Source organism: Pygocentrus nattereri, chromosome 30, assembly GCF_015220715.1.
Source record: "Pygocentrus nattereri isolate fPygNat1 chromosome 30, fPygNat1.pri, whole genome shotgun sequence".
NCBI lineage: Eukaryota > Metazoa > Chordata > Actinopteri > Characiformes > Serrasalmidae > Pygocentrus > Pygocentrus nattereri.
Window position 1 is genome coordinate 5,125,972 of NC_051240.1, and position 15,236 is coordinate 5,141,207.

The 15,236-nt window shown below is 40.5% G+C and overlaps 1 protein-coding gene across 4 annotated transcripts in view; it reads right to left on the minus strand.

The window, feature by feature from the left end:
- Positions 1-15,236, minus strand: part of rab11fip4b (RAB11 family interacting protein 4 (class II) b) — a 77,260-nt gene that overhangs the window by 29,001 nt on the left and 33,023 nt on the right. For all 4 annotated transcript variants that reach the window (XM_037536459.1, XM_037536460.1, XM_037536458.1 and 1 more), the window contains exons 2-3: positions 3,101-3,258; positions 1,514-1,699 (exon numbers count right to left, since the gene is read on the minus strand). In XM_037536459.1, coding sequence (XP_037392356.1) covers positions 1,514-1,699; positions 3,101-3,252 — 338 coding nt within the window. In that variant the 5' untranslated portion in view covers positions 3,253-3,258. The remainder of the gene's footprint in view (positions 1-1,513; positions 1,700-3,100; positions 3,259-15,236) is intronic.

Consider the following 15,236-nt stretch of genomic DNA (forward strand, 5'->3'; position numbering starts at 1 on the left):
CCTTCTGACCCACTGATCATCTGCTGGCTGGTGTGGGTTTATGTACCAAAAAGTTAGAATTATTCTCTACATGACAATTTTCCAACTACTCTTTATTCCTTAGAATAAAACAGGCTGTATGTGTTACAGCGCCTTTAAGACTGATATATGTAAATCAGCTCTGTTCTGAGTGGCTGCCCTGGATTGTGTCTCTCATTCAAAAAAACAGTGCAGGCTAAAACAGGCATGTAATAAGTGGATACATGGGCAATAAATGCATGTATGGAGTGAGGGATGAACAACACGTTTTAAAACTTTAACAGTAACTCTTTTATTGAAAAACTGGTTTGCTGTGATATGGGATATAGTTGGTATTCTTATGGGCAGCGTACTGGGCATGCACGCACACAGAATTAGGGTGGGATACTGGGTCAAGTAAACCAACTGAAAGTCTTCCTCAGAATTTCACAATAACTGTAATATTTTCCAAATTCCAGCAATGTCTGAGAGGCAAGAGGCAAGAGGCAAGTGTATAGGACATGTGAGAAATTCAACGAAGCGTAAGTTGGCTTTTGTTTGAATTTCCCCGTTCCACCTTAAATACTCCAGTACTTACGTTTAGGCGACTGTACAGGTACCAGAATACAACTGCAGCTCTGTTTAAAGGGGAATTCCATCAAGTTTTGAAACTTCTAATAAATAAGTCCCTGAGATGTAAACACAGTGATTCTGGGTGGTTTGGTGTGAAATGGTTCAGATTTCTTTACAGTGGTGGTGATAGGAACCAGGGGTCACCATGACAACAACACAAATATAGACAATTTATTTACTGTCCAGAACCACCAGTGAACCCACACGTGTCTTCTGAGTTTCATATGGAATGTTGATGATGGGAAAATAGTGGAAAATTCACACCAATATACTCTGAATGATTCGGTTTACATCTTAACCATTTAATCATATAGAAATTTTGAAAAAGTGGAGTTCCCTTTTAAGTAAGAATGATTTGCCAAAATTGATTGGCAAAAAAGAAGCCAACTTAATGTGTGAAACAACATTTTGCATCATTTTTGCTGGGCTCTCAGGCTTACAAAGCCATACTGAAAGGTTCATCTATAGATCATTCAGCTGTTTTGCACAATAAAAAATAGTACAGATTTACTTTGGTTGTTGAAAATTGTTCTTTTTAAAAAAATGAATGGACGCCTCAGCTTAAAAATCCACTGTTAATCTTCTAAAATAGGTTTCATTAAGCATCTAAAATGGTTTCATTTGTAAAGATACTCTGAGGTTATGTATGTATACACACACAAAGTAAGAATTTCATTGTACAGTGAAACTGCCTGTTCTGCTGTGCATATGACATAAAACTCTTGAATCTTGAACATGCGTATACATATACAGATGCATATATGCACACCAAAACTGACAGAAATTTCAATTATAGCATGATAGATGTTTTGCCTATACTGCCCACTACTATACAGAATTGCATAATACAGTCAAACACGGAAAACCACACAGAGCTGCCCACCTGGAGGGTCCGGAGGAACCCAGGTCAGAGAACCCATTTGTGCGCGTGTCATCCTCTGGGCTGATGGAGTTATACTCTACATCATCTCCCTCACCGTAATCCTCAAACTGCTCCTCATTCAGAGAGGCGGACGAGCGGGCAGAGAGATCAGAGACCACCAAGGGGTTCATACTCACATCTATAGACCTGAACCACCAAGGAGGAGAAAAAAAAAAAGTCATGCGACAGCTTCTTCTAAAATGAAGGATATTACTGAGGAGTTTGTCTTCCTGCAGTAACAGACTGTACTCTTTCACTACTTCTTCTCTTTACACTAGATGTTGGAACATTGCTGTGAGGATCTGATTGAGCATTCGTGAGGTCAGGAACTGATGTTGGAAGGTCAGTTCGGGATCACTCCAACTCATTCTGAATGTGTTGGATGGAGCTCCATCACTGCAGAGAATACAATTTCACTACTCCACAGGCAAAGGCTGGGGGGCTTTATACCCCTCTAGCCCTTGCTTGGTATTGGGCATGGTGACCTTAGGCTCATGAGTCCCATTCTATCGGTCAGTGCTTTTCTATGGAGATTATACAAGATGGGGGAGCTGGACCACCAATTGGTGCCCTTTAAAGTGAATTCACTAATTGAAAACTGCCTGGATACTTCTGGACACAAGGTAAATATACAGTCAAATGCAAAAGTTTGGACACCCCCGAGCCTCCATGACCGTTCAATTTTTCAGATACATTTTTGCACTTACCTGGAAAAAATCCAATGAAATAAGTGAACACATCCTCTACAGAGACAACACTTCTGTGCAGTTTAACGCACAATTACTTTATTTGTTTATCTGCTTAAATTAACACATAAAAAAATAAATGTGCAAAAGTTATGACATATTTTATATTTTATTTCTTATTACATTTATTTTATTGTGTTTTATATTTTCACCAACATGTTAAACTCGGCAACTAAACAGAAAATGTGCACAAAAAAAAAAAAAGTCATATTTTAATTTTAAGGCCAATTTTGTGGCATTTCTGACCCTTTTGGCCAGATATAAGGCTACATTGGAAGTTGCTTGTCTCTTTGGATTAGGGACACACTTCATTGTGCTACCCCTGAATGTATTCGATGGACCTTAAAAGCTTCCACTTTAAGATTTAATGAATAATGGCGACCCTATTTTTCCTGTGAAAAAACTTTCTAACTTGACCTCCGTTCACCACGCCTGCTGACATCTAACTTAAGGTCTGTCTGATTTCTGCTCAATGCGTGCCATTTCTTGTTTTGTTTGTTTTTGAGTTATATAGAACATTTTCATTCATACTAGAACCATGACTTAGATTACAAATTAGACTTTTTTCTCACTTCATTGCTTTGTACTTGTTTGTACGTCGCACTTGGTTAGATGTTTGTTAAAAGAAGAATAAAAAGATTTGCAAAAAAAGGTCATATTTAAGTTCCATGTAGAGAATGTGTCACTCATTTTCACTTAGAAAATCAACAAAACATGGAATTTGACCGGGAAGTGTTCAAACTTCATGAGCAGTCTGTGTGCTGTACTGCAGCTTTGGTTGTTCACGGTGATGCAGACTGACTTCTCTCCAGGTAGGTAGAGTCGCAGGGGTTCCTCTTTCTCTCCTCCTCTCCCTCCGTCCGACAGCTCTGACCCCGCAGCACTGCCCACTGCGCTGTCCCGGTCAGACTCATCCTCAAACATAGCACCTTCACACTGATCACGCCCAGACATAACCACCTACAGAGAGAGAGAGAGAGAGAGAGAGAGAGAGATGCACAATCAGAAGCGGCAGATTTCTGCTCTAAACGCACAATCGGTAATTAGAGAGCTCATTATTAAGATACTGGCTGTGCTGCAATTTGATTAGGTGAGTGAGGCAGGTGTCTGACACAGGTACATGCACTTGTGCTGTGTTTGGACGCTGCAACTCCACCTTTACCAAAAGTCTTCAAGATCACGTATGACTCAGTGTGCTAAACAGCCAGTAACTCCTATTACATTTCTACCAATGACTCTTTCTATTCCATTCCATTTGAACAGCCAAGTAAACACATCCTGTCATTAATGTTATAGAGGGGTCACTGATTGGTCGTGTGGAGGCTCAGTTAAGGGGGGCTGACAGAAAGAGCAGAAAAACCAGAGGCAGGAAGAACCTCAAAAGAGCCAAGCATGGAAGTGGCTTAGCAACAGCCAGGAGCTCCACTCTCTTAAATGGGCATCATTTTATCATCAGCTGTAAACTGGAATCTGAATCGGCCATAAAAATTCATGATCTCCATGTTAAATATACCTCAAAGTATATCACAACATGTAGAAATACAATCACAACACTGACATTTTGATCACATTATGTAGGCCTGGTGTGTGGGATTGTGTGTGCCAGTGTGTGCCAGTGTGTGCTCTCTTCACTCTTCCACACACTCTGTACTGCCTCTGTACTGTGGTTTAATAAACCGGTTTCACAGCTAACCGTCACTACAACACCACACTGAGAGAGAGAGAGAGAGAGAGAGAGAGAGAGAGAGAGAGAGAGAGAGAGAGAGAATATCAGAGATGGGGGGAGAGAGAACAGAGCCAGCAAAAGAGAGACAAGGGAAAGAGAGAGAGTAGAGAAAAAGAAATAGAGAGTAGAGAATAAGAGAGCGTGAGAACAGAGAATGAGAAGAGAGAGAGAACAGAGGGAGAGAGAGAACAAAAAGAGAGGGAGGGAGAAAGAGAGGGGGAGAGAGAGAAGGAGGGCAGAGAGAGAGCAGGAGAACAGAGAAAGAGGAACTAAGAGAAGAAAGAGAGGGAGCAGAGCAGAGATAGAGAGAACAGAGAAAGAGGGAACAGAGATAGAAAGAAAAGAGAACAGAGTACAAAAAAAAAAAGAGAGAAAAGAAAGAACACAGAGAGAAGTGAGAACAGAGAAAAATGAAAGAATAGAGAGGGTTAGAGAGAGAATAGAGTGAGAGAGAACAGAGAGAGCAGAGAGTGACATAGATCATGAGAGCAGAGAAAGAGGGAACAGAGTGAGAGAAAATAGAGGAGAGAGAGAGAGAGGCTGTCATATGTAAGCAGGCAGCTCTACAGAAGCTCTGTAGAAGTGACTGAGTGGAGACACTAAGGTTTGGAGGATACAGTGGGTCAAACAGTGCAGATAATTATGCACTCTTCTGTATGTGTGAACAGATAAGCCCCCCCCCCCCCCCCCCCCCCCCCCCCCCCCCCCCACCCCCTCCTACTCGCACAGCTCTTCCTTTCGCCTACGCGCTGCAGAGGTGCCATCCAAACCCTGCAGGTAGTCTGTGCTGCGCCTGACTCAGTGCAGTACCATATGCACTGGAACATGTGCTAGTGAACTGTGCTAGTATGGTAGCTACGCCTCCGGTTTTAACTTGCCCTGAACGCTAAACCACCGTTTCAGCCAGGTCAGTCTGCGCCACATGGACAAAACACCTCACTGTGATAATGTTTCATACTGGAATCATGTTAGGGCCTTTCAGTGTATTAAATCTACTGCCATCTGTAGATTTAACACTGCCAGGTGCAGTCGTGGGCTGGAGGTTAGGGAACCAGCCCTGCGACTGGAAGGTTGCCGATTCGATCCCCTTGGCTGATAGTCCATGACTGAAGTGCTCTTGAGCAAGGCACCTAATCCTCAATTGCTCCCTGGGCGCCGTGGATAGGGCTGCCCACTGCTCCAGGCAAGTGTGCTCACTGCCCCCTAGTGTGTGTGTTCACTAGCGTGCATGTATGTGGGCGTTTCACTGCACGGATGGATTAAATGCAGAGGTCTAGTTTCACAGTGTGCAAACACACACAGTGACAAATGGCTGTTAAATCTATTCTATTCTATCTAATTATTTACATATTTAACTGTGATTAACCACATTATTGTGTATCAGTAATTATGATTAATCACATTTGTCTTATTTGCTCAAAACCTAGCCCCTAAAAAAAGATTTAGAAATAGCAGTGTGTTATGATATTGCTATATGAGTGGTCAAAATAAGCCTCCTCAGAAAGTAGTTATTACTGTGAATAATTCAGAATCACGAAAACCACATGATCTCCAAACAGGGAACGCAGATACTATTTTTCCTTACAAATGTCCAGTAAGTGTCCACATGTTCCAACCAATGAGTGTATGTATCATCATGTACAGCCAAAGAGTGAATGTCATACATACAATAAATGTGTGTATGTATATCATATACACAGTCAATCAGCGTATATAACTTATTCAACAATATATATGACACAATGAGTTCATATCATATATACAAAATAATGAGTGTATATAGCATATATAGCATACAGTATATACAATAAGTGTAAATATATAATTAATGTCATATACATGGTCAATAACTGTATATATAATATACATGCAGTGGATTCTGATTACAGTGGAGGGTCTCAAGTTGATAGTTTGCTGCTGGTTGATTTCTCCATAGTGCTCATGCGAGCATCTGTCCAGCGTAGTCTGAAGGTTTTACTTTAAAAGCCATTTAAAAACGATATTTAACGGGGAAGGGCAAAATCGTGATTCTATCAAAACACTGGCATTTTATTAAGATACCAATGCACTAACTTCCATCCATCCATTTTCTAAGCCGCTTCTCCGTCAGGGTCGCGGGGGGCTGTTGGAGCCTATCCCAGCAGTCTTCGGGCGGAAGGCAGGATACACCCTGGACAGGTCGCCAGTCCATCGCAGGGCAGACAGACAGACAGACACAGACAGTCACTCACACACTCACACCTAGGGGCAATTTAGCATGTCCAATTGGCCTGACTGCATGTCTTTGGACTGTGGGAGAGAACATGCAAACTCCACACAGAGAGGACCCCCGGCCGGGGAATCGAACCCAGGCCCTCCTTGCTGTGAGGCAACAGCGCTACCCACCACGCCACCGTGCCGCCCGTGAAGCACAATGTGACACATTTTAAACGAAATCATACACCTTTGCTGGAATACATGAATGCTTTCATTCAACAAAACACCCACACAATAACACTAATCAAGCCACAAACGTGACTGGTTAGAGGACTAATGTGCATAGTATAGCCTTCTATGATATCAGTATTACAAAGACTAGTTAAGCCCACAGTGCAGGCAGGACAAAACTATTCAGTGCCCAGCAAATGCTTGTAACAATAACAATAACTGACTACATTAAAGTCCAATTAGGTTTATTTGGAGGAAAACATTATTGCATGTGTAAATATTTGTGCCAATATTATGGCCATGCAACCCTGGAGCGCAGACACAGACACTTGCCTTGTTGTGATGTCAGCTGCTTTATACTAAGTAACTCTTTGCCACAGTTCTTTTCTTAGCCTAACTATAAGTGCCTTCAGTCAGGTTTCAGATGTCTTCTCAAAATCTGCTGGACTGCGCTGAGTCGCCTGAGTGACGTACGATTCAGTAAGCATGCCTCTTTGTTGTCATAATAAAAGGTGAAAGCCGAAACCAAACATGCTCTTTTGTGAAAGAGAGCGAGCGAGTTATTGAGATGGCGTGCGAGAGGAAGAAGTGTGTGATGGTTTGACAAAAGGCCCAAATAATAAAAATCAACAGCCATAATCTCAGATTAGTGTCCATTCGAGTGGAAAAACTCAACATTCAGCAACAACAGTGGGCCAAAGGTGGAACCCTAAGGCACACCTCAAATACAACAAGCAGGCATTGAGTATGTAAGCCCTCCTAATTGTACTGGTGCTATATTTTGTACTGTCTTACAACACAGCCTTTTCCACTGCTTTACTGACTTATTATGTACACTTAAAGGCTAAAACAGGAACAGCACATCACATGAGAGGAAGTAGAGCAGCACAAACACCACCAGCAACGCTATTAGCCTTTACTCACTGAAATAAGCAGACAATATTCACACTTGCCATGCTGGTGTTCGTGAATGCAGAATGAAGTCCTGCTTAAATAAATAAGACGTGCAAGTGGTGTCATTAATCCACACTGATCTGGAACCAGATGGAATGACTAGTGAGATATTTTCGGTAATACAATGCCAGCCTGGTCGTGTTCTTAGGTGATCTTAGAGCTGCGTGTTCCTGCCAGAAGAGCATCAGGTGTGTTCAGGCAGGTGTGTGAGGACAGTTAAAGGTAACAACACCTGCTTCTTACACAACTGCTCTTAGTTGCTCGGGTTATGGCTCTCAGCAGCGTCCAAACAAACACTGATTCAACCGGCAAAGGGCTGTGCATGTACACAGATTATATGACACATGGATCATGCACAGACCTGAACAATGACAAAATCTCTCTTGACGCTTGCCCTGAGCAGCAGCGGAAAGACATCGCAAGGAAAAAAAAAAAAGAAAAGTTGAATCACAAATACAATTTAATACAATTAAAATAAAAAATGGGTGAAATAATTTCCCTGAAATATGTAAAGTAGGGATGGAACCCTAAACCATGTGGCATTGTATCAAATTTTATGACAGCGTATCATAGTGAATGATATTGTATCATAGCTAGCCTGTTAGCTTATAGCTATTTGGTTTCACTTGTGTGCTGATCTAATGCGCTAGTCACTATAAAACACAACTTTTAAAAAATACAATCTATGAAATGAACATTGAATGCCCTAAATAAAACGTGAAAACGTGAATAATTAATATATTAACGCCGCACTACGCAAGAATTTTTGTTCAAATTGAAAGAAGTAGGCCTTGTGTAAGGAGTTTTTCACAATTCACATCACATCATCATGTCTTTACGTATTACCATCACAAGCACAGGCTCAATTAAAGGTCCATCTCAGTGATTAGATCTCAAAGCATCTCAAAATCAACATGCTGATGAAGATTTGATTACAATAGCAGATAATTCACTCACATCTTCAGAGGACGCGTCCTTCAAGTTTAGACTGAGTTCTCTTTGAATGAACTTTTCAACGTTGTTAAGTGAATGTTGAGTGCAATTACACATTTCCACCAGAGAGGCCTCCAAATCTCCAGCACTTATAAAGTGTAGCTTTAACGTAAGGCACGATTTTCAGCCACTCCTTGTTTTTGCTGCATCAAATCTGTACCAGCACATCTGATCATATACATTACTCAACTTACTCATTACAATCAATGAAAAGAACAGCTTTAAAAAAAATAATAATGTAAAACACAAACGAGATGTATTTGAAATTTGATGCAAGTTATATTTAACAACCTGCTCTGATTAACGACATAAAACAAGCTTTTAAAAAGCAAAAAACAGCTCAAAAAAGGCTCTTGGGAACCAAGGAAGCGTTCTGTTCACCACGGAAGTGCAAGGAACTAGATTTTTCCTATACTCTTGAGATTAAACTCAGGCAATTAACAAACTAATTAATCACTAGTCTAGTTAATAAACCTCTTTTCAAGTTTCCCTTTTTAGAATCCGCTTGAACCTGAACCGGAGATGCCCTTCAGCACTGTCCCAATTTCCACATTAACCCATCCATTTTAATTAGAGTTTCCACACTGGCAGGAAGAACAGACTTGTCAAATCAAAATGCGGTGAAGCAGCCTTTCATATGCAGCTCTTGACTGAAGTACAGCGACTCCTGTGTGATTACGAGCTGAATTTATTCCACTTGTGTCCAAAGCAGCAATGCTTCACTGCCTCACTTCAACAAACACCACGGTACACAACCCACTTACGGCCTCCGGCTTATTAAGACCAGCCAGGGCTTCTGCATGCAGATTAAGCGTGGCTGAACTGCACCTTCACTGACAAATACTCAGCAATGAATTCTGAATTACAGGAGTTTATGAGCTCCATGTACACTGCATCTACACTTACTGGCCGTTTTATCAGAAACTTTTGCCATATAGTTTCACTTTTAGCTGTACAGTTACAGACTGCAGCCTGTATTGGTCAGTTCCTGAGCACAGGGCCGCTGACGAATGTATGAGACACAGTAGGGTTGCTGTTTTTATACATAGAGCAGAAAACCACCTAAACATATCAAAATTAGAGTGTCTCTGTGGTCAGAAACTGACCACTGATAAAGGGCTAGAAGACGCACAACACAAACTGTGCATCAACAAATCTGCGTCTGATCCACTCATCCCAGCACAACACACAATATGCCACCACCACGCTCGTGTCACTGCAGTGCTGAGAATGACCCACCACCCGAATAATTCCTGCTCTCTGGACGTCCTGACCAATTGAAGAACAGGGTGAAAGGCTAATAGGTCAAGATGTTTGAACTGAGGGGCTGGCAACTTATTTTCTTAACTAGAACCAGGCTGGTCAGCTAGCTTATAGGCTAAAGGAGAGCTAACATGCTAACCAACTCCAACATTAATATCACAGGTTTGATTAAACTACTTAGGATGTGACACTGTAAAACGGCAATATAAAGGTATAAAAATGTTACTTGAATGTCTTTCACACTTCATATGTCTTTGTTTCGGTCACAAGTAGCGTCAAACTCTGAATCCCAAACGGCTCCGTACTCCCTAAATAGTGTGCTAGCTATGAAAGAAATTCCAGCCTCTACAGCCAAATACTGCATTATGTTTTAAGTATGGATGTGTCTGAGTCCCAAATGACTATTTTTAGGTATATTATGCACTGCTGTGCTCCAGGCTGCAGTATTTAATTCCTACATAGTGCTACACGTAGGAAGCAGGGAGGTGTTTGAGATTTTGCCCCAGCATGAGAAGAGGGGCGCTGTTGGATTGGACTCTGTAGTAATTTGGAGACCAAAAAGTACTTATAAAGTGAAAGTTTTTACATTAAACAGCACTTTATGATATGTTCATGGTTATACGAAAAAAAAGTTAAGAAGTTCATGAAATGACCGCGATGAGACACAGCGATGAGTGACCAAGCGCTCTCCTCATTCAGCAGTCCGTGGTTGCTTGGCAACAATTCTGTATGCTAAAGTAATTACATTTTTTTGGCGGAATACTTTTACCTTTGTCAATTATTCAAAAAAATAATAAAACTGAAAGTACTTCCTGAAATATTGCATTATATATAATATTGTACATTTCATCTACTTTTATGTTGGCTGCCATAAGCCAATAAGCCACTTGAGGCTGTGTGTTAGTGTAATTTTAACATGGAGAAGGGGGGGTTACTCCTTTTTGAGCTTGAAGAACCCTTCACACCATGTTAAAATCACAGTAACGCAGAGCCTCTTGTGACTTATTGCTTTATTGTACTGCTTATATTAACATATGGGCAGGTTGCAGCTGTTTCTGTGCAGTTTAAACACTGCAATAGGGCTTACTGAAACGTGCTGAACTGCATTTAGGTTGATTCTGTATCTTCCTTTCTTGTTATCAAGTACTGGCTTCTGTTTCTGGCATTGTCTGAGCTCAAGGGAAGTTTGGTCTCTTATCTTTTTGTACTAGCAGATATACACTCTGAGTGTATAACAAACCACTTTTGTAAGCCGCTCTGGATGAGAGCATCTGATAAACGCTGTAAATGCAAATATAAATGTAATATGAAAGTTTTCATGCATCCTCCCCTAGTCTGGTTTTGCCACGACTCAAACCTGGCAACCCAAAAGCCTCTGGTTCTCCATGGAAATGAATGACAGGTGAAACACAAATTGCTCGGCTTCTCTGTAACTTCACTCAAGCACTGAAACCGTCCCATCATCTGCAGAACTACCAGCTCTGAAGAGCGAGTGCAGGATCAGACGCTGCTCACATGCACACGCACTCTGAGGCGGCTTCCTCACAGGCTAAATCTGAGCTCTGTGAGGAAGGGTGAGTGATAGCTTTAGCTCTTTTGTTCGCCACAGTAGGCTAATCCTGAGCTAATGCTTATGTAACACAGGGTAACCTCAAAGTCGGTGGAGCAACAGCAGTTCTCATAACAAGAACACAGAGCTAAAGTTCAGTCATGATTCAGACACCTGCAGCTCAACTAACAGCAACAAAAACAACTCCGAGACCTTGTAGTCCCCTCCTCCAGCTCTCAGGGCCTGTGCGTGGGTCCACACTGCAACTCCATCAATATAAAAGGTTTTAACTATATAAAACCAGTTAAGTTGCACAAAAAGCTATAAAACTAGCCTAATCTCATCATCCTGTGCAGCTTTATTATTTTTTTTCACCTCCTGTTCACAGAATTTGAATTTGGAATATTAAATAAAACATTTAAAGCCTTTTGGTGAAGAGTTTGTAATATTTAGAGTTTTTATTTACAATTAAAATTGTGTACAGAATAATAAAAACTAAATAAGGCAAGTGATTCCAACCTTTTCAACACAAACATACTGAAAACCAATTACTGACCAAAGGGATCTGAAATGCAGGCAATATATTTAATAGTTGACTTTCATCTGCCAATATATGTATTTGCAGAATAATAAGTCAAGATTTTAAGAGGTTAAACATCCCTGAGCAAAATGACTTTGCAATGTGCATGTATTACAGTTCAAGCTCTACACCATAAAACACAGCATTATAACATAGAGCTGCACTTTATAGCACATAGCTGCACTTTGTAGTTCTACAGTTACAGACTGCAGTCCATCTGTTTCTCTGATACTCTGTTAGCCCCCTTTTACCCTGTTTTTCAGTGGTCAGGACCCCCATGGACCCTCACAGAGCAGGTACTATTTGAGTATATGAGTGGATCATTCTCAGCACTGCAGTAACACTGGTGGTGGAGGTGGTGTGTTAGTGTGTGTTGCGCTGGTCTGAGTGGATCAGACACAGCAGTGCTGCTGGAGTTTTTAAACACCTCAATAGTCCACCAACCAAACATAGTGGTCCTGTGACCACTGATGATGACCAACACAAACTACAGCAGCAAATGAGCTATAGTCTCTGACTTAACATTTACCAGGTGGACTGACAAGGTAAGAATGTCCAATAGAGTGGACAGTGAGTGGACTCTACATTCGACACTATAACAACAATATAAGATAGAGCTATACAACAAAGCTATAGAACAACCTTATAGCCCCGCTACAAAACACTGTGCTGTAAACACAATTCTATATAACAATGTTTTATAACATAACATAGCTATACAACAAGGCTACAAGGCTATATAAAACCCTTTAATCCCACTATATAACACAGTGCTGTAACACAATGCTATAAACACAATGTTATAGCAGACACAATGCTTTAACACAACACTATAATAATGCTTTATAACATAACACTTTAACAAGATGCTACAACACAATATAACACAATGTTATATAACACAGCTATAACGCTATATATATCAACCCTATAACCCCACTATGTAACACTACTTGCTATAAAATGTTAAACACCATGCTATAACAACACTATATAACAATGTTTTATAACACTATATAACTATATGATCTATTCTGAAAGGTAAACTATGCCATGCATGAGCAGAGAAGAGAGAAGAGCTGCTGAAGTGCTGAATATTTGGTTATATTGCCGTCTGCGGTGTCTCGCTGTGAGCTGCACGTCTGATCTAACCATGTGTTTATGTTTACTCAAGGAAATTCATGCAAAGATCTGAGTTTATTCAGAGTTCACCAACCAGGAACATGAGTCAGAGGATTAAAAAAGGGGGTGGGGGTGGTTTGAGAAAGGGGGGTGAGAAAGCTATCACCCCATGTGTTTCTCCATCCCCCACTTTCTGAGTGCCACCAGGGTAAAGCATGTAAGAGTGCTCCTCTAATACACCACCCTCTGTCCTCTTCCTCTCTCCTTAAGCCACTCGTTCTCTCATTCCCTTTCTCTTTTTACTCTTGCTTTCCCCTTCACTCCATCTGTCTCACTCTTTCTCGGTCAGTCTCTGTTGTTGCCAAATTCTAATTAAATTGGCTCTATTAATATTAACTCTAACATCTGTTGCTAAAACAACTAAAGGAGCGTGAGACACTAATACTGTTAACACTGAGTGAAAAGTACGATTCATATATCAGCGTGTCTGTATTCTACAGTCAAACTCACACGTCTCCATCTGATCTCTCATAACGAGGCAGTTTATACAGTGTGAAATCCTGCAGTGAACCATAATAAGCGATCTGAGTGTCACTGTGAGGCTAAATGAGGTTTTCGGGCTATTTTATCACCTCCATTCCACTCAAACACATTCAACTGATTCACCACCTTCTGCTGAAGAGACACTTTCACACTCCCACACTTACCCCCCCCCTAACACGCGCACACACACACACACGCGCACACACACGCGCACACACACAGAGGTGATGTGCAGGAAGCAGTGAGTCATAACAAATCAAAACCTCGGATCTCCAGAACAGTGCATTTAGAGGAGAAGGGAAAAACAATAACTTTGAAACTACGCAAATGAAACAAGCTGTTTGGGCCGTTTCCATATCTATTGGCCAATATGTCACGCAATTTAGCAAAACATGACAAATTAGAGGAACCAGGCTCAGTTCAGACAGGGATGAAAGGCACAGTGACCAAATCAACCACAAGAGATAAACAGAGGCTGTAAACAGTTGTTGGAAAATGAACTAAAGCCTGTTTTTGGTACATAAACCCACATAAATATTATAAGTGAACCTTAAAAGAAGGGCTGGGCAATATAACTATATTATTATCTGGATAAATGATGTCACAAAGCACTAATGTTGTTCTGAAGATACTGTGTATGTCATCAGTGCCTGTGGAATACTGAGCGCCTGCATGTCTTATTATAAAGAGTTCCAACCGTTTCAAACGATCAGATGTCTATAAAAAATAAATACTGTGACAGCATTTACTGCAAAAACTTCTTGAACTATCGCAATATTGTATTTCTGCCATATCATAGCCAGGGACACTTGAAAAAATGACATGCAAGAAAAACGTAGACTATGAGACCCGTAAACTATAGTGAGGCACTACATCTGTGCATGTAATGAGACTCCACACAGTTGTAGAGATGCTGTCACAGCCATATGACACACACACACACACACACACACAGTGTATTGAAATAACAGCGTGAGAGAGAGAGATGGACAACTGAGGAACAGGTGATCTAACAAATGCAATGAAGGAGCAAAAACAACTGCACACACACACACACACACATATATATATATATATATATATATATATATATATATATGTATATGTGTGTGTGTGTGTGTGTGTGTGTGTGTGTGTGTACTGAGACAAACTATTACATAAAGCAAAAAAACACATTTTCTAGAAAATTACACAGAACAGCTTGATGCCAGATGTAAAACGAGGTGTTTGTGTTTAGTGCGTCACTCTACACCGTTATTACAGTTTCTTCTTTGTTGTTGTGTAATTGAGCTAACATTAGCATGGTTGCTAAGTCTTTCAGGAACACGACATTATCAGCAGGGGTGGAAAAGACTTCAGTAGCTGCATTTCACTACTATACTACTTTATTATTTATAAAAATTGGTGGATTTTTACCGTTACATTTTCATATAGATCTCCAAAACTACTGGTGCCAGCAGGTTTTTCTCTTATTCAGTTCTGCGAGTTCCTGTGTAAATTCATTTTTACACTTAAATCATCCAGCCCTGAATTTTGGAATAACATACAATTCAATTAAAATTCAATTCAAATGTATTTGTATATGTGTTTTACAACATTGTCACAAAGCAGCATTACAGAAATCCAGGTCTAAAATTTTGATACCAGTATTTTCACTTAAGTACAGTTTCTGTATTTTTACACTTCTGATTTTTGTTTATAAGAAGTTTGAGCTCCTTAAAATCCATATCAGTTATACTTTACAGGGTCTGTGTTAGAAACAGACAGGTAATCAGACGGTT